This window comes from Drosophila rhopaloa, unplaced genomic scaffold (assembly GCF_018152115.1).
Source record: "Drosophila rhopaloa isolate 14029-0021.01 unplaced genomic scaffold, ASM1815211v1 contig_153, whole genome shotgun sequence".
NCBI lineage: Eukaryota > Metazoa > Arthropoda > Insecta > Diptera > Drosophilidae > Drosophila > Drosophila rhopaloa.
In genome coordinates, this window is record NW_025335032.1 from 688,064 (window position 1) to 699,377 (window position 11,314).

General features: G+C 45.6%; 1 protein-coding gene across 1 annotated transcript; it reads left to right on the forward strand.

The window, feature by feature from the left end:
- The first annotated feature begins 3,373 nt into the window (after positions 1–3,373).
- Positions 3,374–8,644, forward strand: LOC123037186. The gene is made up of 2 exons (XM_044456808.1): positions 3,374–4,339; positions 4,616–8,644. Exons 1-2 carry the CDS (start codon positions 3,374–3,376, stop codon positions 8,642–8,644), a joined length of 4,995 nt encoding a protein of 1,664 aa, XP_044312743.1.
- Positions 8,645–11,314: the final 2,670 nt, after the last annotated feature.

Sequence of the window (11,314 nt, forward strand, 5' to 3'; positions counted from 1 at the left end):
GATTAATAGCCCCGATCATCACCAAGCTCAAGATTTTTATGCAGGTCCTATGAAAGGATAGGTTGACTGGAATGAGTCCTTACCTAATCTTTACACTCGTCTTGGCTAGAGCACATGTCACAGATAGCAACAGTTGCTGGCTTGAAGTTTCCACGCTTTGTTTTACAACAGAACTCATCCTGCGAAATGCATGGATGTTGTGATGCAAGCATGGCCGCGTAAGGCGCTTGCATTTATGTTCGCTCAGAATATCAAGGTGTAGTTTCATCGAATCTTCTTTGCTCAAAGTCAAGAGTTGCGCCCTTGAAGACCCTCACCATTCCGAAGCTAGCGCTTTCTTCGGGTCTTTTATTGTCCAAGTTCATTTCCCAACTAGCTTATTTCCAGTGTGCACCTTTTATTGTTGGTCAGATTCTACAATCGTTTTGGCATGGATCCGTCAACCTCCGTCAGAACAGGATTTCACAGATACAAGAGAGAACTGAAGGAATAAGCTGGATGCAAGTACCGTCAGGACAAAATCCTGCAGATATCTTATCCCGTGGATGTACACCTCTTGAGCTATTGGGATCGAAGCTTTGGAGCGAAGGACCGGAGTTCTTAATTGCGGATTCTTCTACATGTCCTGATTGCGCACCTCCTGTCGAGGAGCTCCCTGAACGTCGACGCAGTGCATAGACACAGGAAATTGATATTTCGCATAGTTGCAAATTCGAAAATTCGATTGGGAGAATGAAAAGAGTTTTCGGGTACATATATCGGTTTCTTCAAACGCGCAGCAAGGATCGAGTAAGGTATAAAGGACCGCTTACCGTCGAGAAAATTAAAGGCGGTACTGATCTGCTCATTAAAGGGATTCAGCGTGTGCACTTCACCGAAGAGCACAAGGCCCTAGCTTCGAAGATGCAGCTGTCGGCAAAGAGCAGACATCCCTCTTTGAACTCATTTCTGGATGAAGGAGGTCTTATGCTCTGCTGGATCTCGATGCCAAGCACCCAATGATTCTCCCAAAGTTTCATCGCGTAACCTTACCCAATATTAATCATTTCCTTTGCAAGTTCCTTCATGCAGGAGCGCAGAGCTTGTTAGCCGCTCTATGGCAGAGACTCTGGCCTATTGGAGAGCGAAAAACGGTCTCTGCTGTCATCAGCAAGTGCATACAATGCTTAAGATTTAAGACCAAACTAGTAAAGCACATCATGACGCCGCTCCCAGAGGATCGTGATCAACCGAAGCGCCCATTTGTCATCGCTGGAGTTTACTTTTGTGGGCCCTTCTATTCAAAGTCGGAGGTCAGGAAATGCTGCAAAGCCATTTTCGTTTGTTTCGCTACTAAGGCACTTGGAAGTAGTCGAGGATCTTTCATCGATATATTTTATTGCAGCCCTAAAGGGATTTATAAATCTGAGGGGAAAGCCATCGGTTGGTCGGACAACGCGATCAATTTCCTGGGAGCCAAAAACGAGCTTATTGAGCTTCGTCAGCTGTTCCTCAGAGATCCTCAAAGAAGCAAGCTATGGAGTTCCCTTACTTCGATGAAACTAAAGTGCGGTCAAATCCGCAAAATACCATTTTGTCACCGTTGTTGGAAAGTCGGTTCTCACATTTCATGATCTGCGCACTCTAGTTTGTGAAATTTCCGCAATGTTAAACTCACGGCCACTCTGTCTTATTTCAGAAAACCCAGATGATATCGAAGTTCTGACGCCCGCTTACTTTCTCATTGGGTCTATATTAACCTCAATGGAAGAATCTGACGCCTCCCATATGAACTTCGATCGGCTGAGCCGGTAGCAGCGTATGTGCCAGATGCAGCAAACATTCTAGTGCAAATGGAGCACCGATTACCTCTCGTTGGCGCCGGAGCGGAGCAAATTGCGCTCTCCCGAGCACAACCTAAAGCCAGGAAGCATAGTACTCATCAAGGAGGACAACCTAACCCCTTGCGGTGGCGCCTCGGCAGGGTGGAGAGCACCGTCTCCGGAGAGGATGGCGTCGAACGGGATGCAGTAATCCGAACTGACTGTACGTCATGCAAGCGGGCAACGAGGATGTTAGCGGTCCTGCCTCTTGAAACCACTTCACTTGGAAGTATGGCTCTTCCAACGGGGTGATCATGTCGGAAGCAGTCACTTAATTCGAGTTAAATCACTGCTTTTTTTTTTTGGTCAGCATCACTAACAACAACAATGTAAACAAAAGCTTGCTGAATTATTTATGTGTATGTACAAATATGCTGATATAAGCGCATGTAGTCGCTGATCTCTCGCCTCCTAAGGCATTCGCTCGTTATCGCTTTCGAAACACAGTCGCAACGCTGCAGAAAAAAACGCATTTTTACATAAAATCGAATATTTTCGGCTTCTAACTTAACACCGTTCCGGCATCGCATGTTCGTTAAAAATTCGCTTTAATAATGTGTTTAACTGTCGTCGCACGCAGACGTGTATTTCTTGTGCTGCGGGAAAAAGTATTCAATAAAATCACAATAGTGCAGTGACCGTTTTAATAAATCTACTATAACGCGAAAAGACACTTTCGGCGATATGAGCCAATTGAGTTTCGCCCAAACGAAATCGTTAGCATCATCAAAAATCAGTTGAATCCGAAAAAATCCCCGGGCTGCGACCTCATAACTCCCAAAATGATCATTGAGCTCTGTCGGGACAAGCAGCAGCCGCCACCTAATTTATAGATAAAACTCAAACAAAGCTTTCGTATTACATACTAATTGCTTATGCTCTCGCCTTCGTTGGTCTCAAGCCGACTCTCTCTCTCTCGGGCGCTCGACTTCAGCGCTTATCGGCAGCATCGTCAGATAGAGAGCTTCATCTGCGCTAATTATCTAAAGCGGGATCACTCTCTCATGAACGTTCATTGCGCGCGCTCAATATATAGGCATATATTTTCTGTATCCTCCAATATTATCCGCAACAATAAAAATTCTTATTATAACGTTTAACTAATTATATCGGCGTTATTATTTCGAGTTTAAAGGATACATACATGCATACATGCATTCCGTTTTCGAGTGCATTCGCCGGCGCACAAACCGTTATACAAACATACAGCCGCTAATTCGGGTACGGTTCTTGTGTGCACAGTGGGACAGATTGCGTTCGCCGTGGTCAAATACGAAATATTATTATATAATATTATTAAACAATTTGTAATATTAAATTTGGCTTCAGCTTAGCGTCCCAGGTTGTATTCGTCGCGAGCAAATTAAAACTATTATTAAATAATAAAATAAATAATAAATAATACAAAAATATAATAAAATAATACGAAAATACAAATAAATAAAAATAATAATACTAATTTCGCTGCAGTTTAGCTTTGTTAAATTGGTCGTAATTTGAGACTAGTGGCGATGGATGCCAGCGCGGCAGACGCAGGTTCACCCACTCTACCTCGGAGTGCTATTTTGAAATGCAAGGCCAATGCTCTCCTCCAGGATTTGAAGAGGATACAAGGAGCCCTTCACCCAATTTCAAGCGTGGAGGACGCCATGCTCCACGTGCGTCATGGCCAGTTAGTCTCAGTGTACGATGACTTCAAGGCCATCCACGGGAATCTTGAAGAATTAGACATTTCGGAGATCGGCAGCGACTTGCGATGGACCGTGTCGGAGCTCGTCGCGACGATGCACGCTGAAATAGAGGACGAAACCTTGCGACGCTCTGCTCAAATGGCTGGCCACTCAACTCTCACCAACGGGATCTCCTCTATGCCAGACCCAGGGCTCAGTCGCAGCTTTCAAGCTCTGCCGCCTATTCCGCTCCCTACCTTCAGTGGAGGATACTCCGAGTGGTCTGAGTTCCAATCTATCTTCTCAACTATGGTAGGCGGAAATCCACATATAAGCAAGGTGGAAAAGCTGCAGAGGCTACGATCCTGTCTTCGCGACTCAGCGTTAGAAGCAGTTCGGTCCTTGGTAACTTCCGAGGAAAATTATGACGTTGCATTGGGTCTTTTGGAAAAGCGATTTAGTAACCGTCGTTTAATATTTCAGGCTCATGTGAACGAGATTCTAGGCCTCTGTGTCGTGGAAGGTGGCTCAGTGGCAGGTCTACGAGGATTCTCAGATAAGTTCAATGCCCATATGCGGGCCTTGAAGAATTTGGGAACGACGCAACAAATTGCCGGCTGCATCATCGTCCAGGTGCTTCTTCAAAGATTGGACCCAGCTACCCAGGCGAAGTGGGAGGAAGGCCAGACTGCCATCAATTCAGACCTTATTCCTACGTGGGACTCGATGGCGGAATTCCTGGAGCAACGATGCAGGACTCTCGAGGCTGTGGATGTGGCCATGGCCGCATACGCGCCAGGCACTCAGGTGGGAAGACGTAGAGTTGCTAATAACAGTAGATCCGCCTTCATTATTACTAATGCCCCCCGCTACCTGTATATTATGCGGTGGGAGGTCCCATGAGGTGCCTGCGTGTCCAAGGTTTCTGCTGTTGTCCCCTGAGAGCCGCCTGGCGAGGCTAGGCGACTTGGTCTTTGTCGAAAATGTCTCAGAACCGGCCATCACCTGCGAGACTGCGTCGCTAATAATTGCCACAGCTGTGGGAGACGGCATCACAGTTTGCTGCATTTTCTGGACTCGCAGTCTTCTAGCGGCCATCTGCCAGTTGCTTTACCCATTTCCTCCTCATCCGAGGGTTCTGAACCTCTAGCCTCATCGCCATCCACAGTCAATGCCTTAATTGCCCAAGGTCGTAGCGGCGATATAGCTTTGCTTGCAACAGCGAACATACTTGTTAGGAGCCGCGCTGGTATTTTTGTTCCTTGCCGAGCGCTTCTGGATTCTGGATCTCAAGTACACATGATTACGTCCCGATTGGCTAATCAGCTGCAGTTGCGTAAATGCAAATCATTCATGTCGGTGTCTGGAATTGGCGATACCGGCTATGCGACGGACGGATTCTCTGTTGATGTGCTCCTACGTTCTCACTGTTCAGAATACTCGTCTCTTATTAGTGCAGTCGTCGCTGGCAACATTACGGATCTCCAGCCTAGTTTCTGCTTAGATGTCTCCAATTGGAATATACCATGCAATCTTAATCTCGCTGATCCAGAATTCTTTCGACCACAGCGTATCGATTTGCTCATCGGAGCCAGCCTCTTTTATGAATTGCTGTGTGTTGGACAAGTTCAGCTCTCAGCTGGCCTACCGTTGCTGCAGAAAACCCGACTTGGATGGGTTGTGTGTGGAGGCGGTTCACCTGTCGAGAGAAGGTCACTCGTAGCCACAGCCTGCAAGGATGTCACGAAGAGCCCAAGCCTGCCGGATGAACGTTTAGATTGTCTGCTCCGCCAGTTCTGGGAAATAGAGGACTGCTCCGAACCAATAGTGAAGTGGACAAAGGAAGAGCTGGATTGCGAAGCGCATTTTGTGCAACACTCTACTCGGCTCAAGTCAGGCGCTTATGCTGTGAGGCTGCCGTTGAAATGCAGTTCTGATTTGCTGGGAGAATCGTATCCCCAAGCCGTGCGTCGATTTCTCTCTCTAGAAAGGAAGCTCAGTCGTCACCCTCAATTGAAGAATCAGTATGCTGCGTTTATAAAAGAGTATTTGGAGTTGGGCCATATGTCTGCAGTTCCTGCTAATGCGAGCCTCACTCCTCAGTACTTCCTACCTCACCACTGTGTTTTGAAAGAGGACAGTTCAACAACCAAGCTCAGGGTTGTTTTTGATGGATCTGCTGCTACCACTTCTGGGTATTCGTTGAATGACGTGTTGATGTCCGGCCCAGTTATACAGCCAAAGTTGCTTCACATCCTGTTAAGGTTCCGTTACCATCGGGTGGCCATTACAGGAGATATCTGCAAAATGTACCGATGTGTCAGAGTTTTCCCTGAGGACAGCCATTTGCAGTGTATCCTTTGGCGGGATTCCACCCAGGACGAGTTGCAGGTTTTTAAACTTGACACTGTAACTTATGGAACAAAACCAGCGTCATTTTTGTCAGTGCGAGCAATGCATCAATTGGCCGAGGATGAGCAGTCGATGTTTCCAAAGGGGGCCGAGATTCTGCGACGCGACTTTTACGTGGACGATCTAATTTCTGGAGGTGCTTCTGTGGCTGAAGCTGTCAACATCATGCAGCAAACATCAGGGATCCTTGCCAAGGGTCAATTTCGCTTGAGAAAGTGGTGCTCCAACGTAGCTGCGGTGTTGTCTGATGTGCCGGAAGAGGATCGGGAGTCGTTTCTGAGATTTGATGACGGCAGCAACTTTACGAAAACTCTGGGCCTCGCTTGGGATCCTGCTACTGATCGCTTGCTATTTTCATTTGAGGGCCTTCAGTCAACCTTAAATCCAACTAGGCGCATCGTCCTTTCCTCAATCGCCCGGTTGTATGATCCTTTAGGACTTGTCGGGCCGGTCATCACAAGGTCAAAGATCTTTCTTCAGAAGCTGTGCCGTGAGAAGTTGTCTTGGGATGAGAGTCTTCCTCAGGCTCTTCACTCTGATTGGGAAAAAATTTGCTGCAGCTTCGCTATGGCTCAGAGGGCCGATTTTCCCAGATGGTCACTATCATCACCGACCGATTTGGAGATTCATGGATTTTGTGACGCTAGCATCGAGGCTTATGGTGCCTGTATTTATGTCGTCTCAAGGGGTACAGGAGCGGGAAGTCACCTGCTTTGCTCGAAGTCTCGAGTGGCGCCGCTAAAGACTGTTACGGTGCCGAAACTGGAACTATCAGGAGCAGAATTGCTGGCGCGGCTTATGTCAGAAGTAGCTAATCTGAAGATGTACGCTGGGAAGCATTATTGTTGGTGCGATTCTGCAGTGGCGCTGTCCTGGATTCGAGAGGAGCCTGCCCGGTTTAATGTTTTCGTTGCCAATCGAGTTGCGACGATCCAGGAGTTAACCAGAACGATGGAGTGGCGCTATGTTCCCACGTCCTTGAATCCGGCGGACATCCTGTCCCGTGGTGCTCTTCCTAATGAGTTGATCGTTGATGAGCTGTGGGCACATGGTCCTCCGTTTCTTCTTGGTCCTCAAGATGAGTGGCCAGTTGCGGTCCCAGCTGAGAGGCCGACCCTGGAACTGCGCGCAAAGGTTTTGCTCATTCAGTCGCCGTATGTGGACATAATAGCTGCCTCCAAGTACGCTAATTCCTTCTCATCTCTGCAGCGGGTATTTGCTTATGTGCACAAGTTTTGTCATCGAATACGCCACAAGGGAATCACCGCAGGAGATATCAAGTCTGGAACTCAACTTTTATTGCGGTTGGTACAGCGGGTGCATTTTTGGGATGATATAAGGTCGCTTCAGAATGGCAAAGAGATATCGTCGTCCAGCGTACTTGCCACATCTTCACCCTTCTTGGATAAGTTCGGTCTACTGCGTGTAGATGGTCGCCTGAAGAATTCGCCGTTGGATTTTGATAGTCGTCATCCAATTATACTCCCTAGAAGCCACCCAGTCACTCTTGCTATAATTGTTGATTTCCATGAGCGAAATTTACACACGGGACCTCGTGCTCTTTTGGCTATGATTCGATCCCAATATTGGCCAATTGGGGGGAGGAAAACGGTGACGAAGGCGTTGCACAAATGCATCCGATGCTTCCGGTCCAAGCCTCGCCTGCTGGAGCACATTATGGCTGATCTCCCGGAACAAAGAGTCAACGGTTGCCAAGTCTTTGGAGTCACTGGCGTGGATTTTTGTGGGCCATTCCATTACAAGCCAGAAGTTCGTAATAAGGCTCCGGTAAAATGCTACGTGAGCGTCTTCATTTGTTTTGCTACAAAGGCCGTCCACTTGGAGCTCGTAAAGGATCTATCCACTACTGCGTTCTTACAGGCACTAAAACGGTTTATATGCACCCGCCGAAAGCCACAACACATTTGGTCGGACAACGCTACAAATTTTGTTGGAGCCAGAAACGAGCTAAGTGAGCTGCGGCGGCTCTTTATCAGCGACGAGCATCAGCGGACACTTCTGGAGTTTTGTGCGATTGAGTCCATCGAATGGCATTTTATTCCTCCTCGATCTCCGCATTTCGGCGGACTCTGGGAAGCGGCAGTCAAAACTGCCAAGCATCATTTTTACCGGGCTGTGGGGTCCTCAATTCTTGGATTTGAGGAGCTGCGAACTCTGCTTTGCCACATTGGTGCTGTCATAAATTCACGACCATTATTGCCTCTTTCAGAAGATCCTGCAGACCTCGATGTTCTAACGCCAGCACATTTTTTAACTGGAGGTCCGCCATCTAGTTTAATCGAACCTGATGTTACAAAGCTAAACTTCAATCGTCTGGACAGTTGGCAACGTGTGTCCTTTCTGCAGCAGTCTTTCTGGTCCCGATGGAAAGAGGAATACTTAAGCCTCCTTCAGCAACGCTCCAAATGGCGTACCTCCGGCCCTGCTTTGGCAGTCAACGATGTGGTGCTGGTCAAGGACGAGAACCTACCCCCGATGAAGTGGCCGCTCGCGAGAATCATGGAACTGGTATCTGGTAGGGACGGAGTGGCTCGAGTGGCGGTGATCAGAACTTCATCTGGAACCACCAAGCGCGCAGTATCTAAGCTGTGCCTTTTGCCCCTTAAGGACGAAGTTGGAAGCCAGGCCCAACTGGGGGGAGAATGTCGGGACAAGCAGCAGCCGCCACCTAATTTATAGATAAAACTCAAACAAAGCTTTCGTATTACATACTAATTGCTTATGTTCTCGCCTTCGTTGGTCGCAAGCCGACTCTCTCTCTCTCTCTCTCGGCCGCTCGACTTCAGCGCTTATCGGCAGCATCGTCAGATAGAGAGCTTCATCTGCGCTAATTATCTAAAGCGGGATCACTCTCTCATGTACGTTCATTGCGCGCGCTCAATATATTGGCATATATTTTCTGTATCCTCCAATATTATCCGCAACAATAAAAATTCTTATTATAACGTTTAACTAATTATATCGGCGTTATTATTTCGAGTTTAAAGGATAGTCGTTGAAAAATCTCAATGACTGAAAAGCTTATATTCCTACTAAAAAAACAAAAAAAAAAAAAAAAAAAAAAAAAAAAAAAAAAAAAAAAAAAAAAAAAAAAAAAAAAAAAAAAAAAAAAAAAAAAAAAAAAAAAAAAAAAAAAACTGATGTACAAGATCAAAACAATGCTCCCCTACAACACCCATATGCTTTTAGAGTCTTACCTGTTGGTACACAGCGGACATCCCAACAAGCACACGACTAACAACATCTACGTTTGCTGATGATACAGCCATTCTCAGCCGTTCAAAATGCCCGATGCAAGCAACTGCGCAGCTAGCTCTTCATCTGGTCGATGTTGAAAAGTGGCTATCAGATTGGCGAATTAAAGTGAACGAACAAAAATGCAAGCACGTTATGTTCACCCTGAACAGACAAAAACTCCCCGTCGCTCATGTTAAACCATACTCTACTCCCGCAAGCAAACGAAGTGACATATCTAGGAGTACACCTCGACAGAAGACTCACATGGCGCCGGCACATTGAAGCCAAAAGAACGCACCTAAAGCTAAAAGCCATTAGCCTTCATTGGCTCATCAACGCTCAGTCTCCCCTTAGTCTGGAATATAAAGTCCTGCTGTATAACTCGGTACTAAAACCTATATGGATGTACGGCTCTCAGTTATGGGGGAATGCCAGCAATAGCAATATTGACATAGTCCAGCGAGCTCAGTCGAAGATCTTGAGAAGAATCACCGGGAACCGTGGTACGTTCGCAACGAAAATATACATCGCGACTTAAACATTTCACCAGTCAAAGAAGTGATCGCAGAACAGAAGGAAAAGTACTTTACCAAGCTTTCGTTGCACCCTAACCAGCTGGCGAGAGGTCTTACAAGGTTGATCAACCAATCACGCCTTCGTCGCAATGACTTACCCACCCAGCGACCGACTTGAGGGACGCGCAACCAGAATGCAGTCTTATTATACTGTTAGTTAAATTTTAATGTAAAGATTCGTAAACTTATTGTTAGTCTTAAAATTAAGAGAAGATTCAATAAATAAAAGCAAAGTTAAAAAAAAAAGTGTTATAAATTATTGACCCCTCGAAACAATGGCCTAATACTAATTTTATGCATTAGGCGATTGTTTTAATGCTCCCTAGCAGCACTCATAAACTCCTAAAGTCATACCTCTACAATAGGAAATTCGCGGTGAGATGCAATAGCACCATATCTGCTGACCATAACATCGAAGCTGCGTTTGCTGACGAACCTGCAATCCTTAGTCAATGAAAATGTCCACAAAAAGCGTCAATGCAACTAACAGATAACCTAGTTGTTGTTGAAAAATGGTTGGCCGACTGGCGAATAAAGGTTGTTAGAAATAATCACGTGGTATAGTGGATTATCCCAGGCAAAGAATAACGCAGCGGCTTTGTAGTTAATGGTTTAATCGTTATAAAAGAACTAAACTCGTAATTGTACGAGTATACACACTTAAGAACAAGAGTAGGCAGCGAGAGGGAAAACATATGTTTAAAGCTCGCTGCTCGGTATACATACTTTCTTGTTATATATAAGGATATGGTTACGGAACAGATTATGTTGTGCTTACTGTTAAATACAATTTCAACAAAGGTCAATGAGGAAAAGTGTAAGCACGTTACATTTACATTAAACAGACGAAATTGCCCTCCACTTACATTAAACAATATTGTGCTGCCTCAAGCAAACGAAGTAACGTACCTTGGCGTACACATTGACAGACGACTCACTTGGCGCAGACATATTGAAGCCAAGAGAATACACCTAAAGCTGAAGGCTGGTAGCCTGCACTGGCTTATAAACTCCCATTCTCCTCTTAGTCTGGACTACAAAATACTGCTCTACAACTCAGTCCTAAAACCAATCTGGACAGATGGCTCTCGGTTGTGGGGCAGCTTCAGTAACAGCAGCGTAGAAATTATGCGGAGAGCTGAGTCGAAGATCATCAGCCCCATTACCGGATCACCCATGTACGTTCGGGACGATAACATTCTGAGAGATATGAATATACTCAGAGATAAAATAGCGCAAACCATGGAAATATATTACAATGAACTGTAAACAGAGTGAGCAGCCGCTCTCGTATTCGTCGTAATGACCTTCTCATACAGCAATAAATATTAGGACCGTGCAAATTAAGTTCAGATAAACTGAAATAATAATACTATTTTTTAAGATTTGAATACTTTTTGTTAGTCTCGTCAAGAAAAAATTAAAAAATTTAAGTAAAGCCTAATAAAAAAAATTTTTCATGGTTCTCATCCTAAACTTTTATTTTAAATATAAGTTCCTGAATCTTCTGGCCTAGGTGTATTGGATAGGATTTAAA

Coding starts and splice junctions, on each gene's coding strand:
- LOC123037186 (XM_044456808.1), top strand. CDS start 3,374: ATGGATGCCAGCGCGGCAGACGCAGGTTCACCCACTCTACCTCGGAGT. Junction 4,340..4,615: donor CATACGCGCCAGGCACTCAG/GTGGGAAGACGT, acceptor CTGGACTCGCAG/TCTTCTAGCGGCCATCTGCC.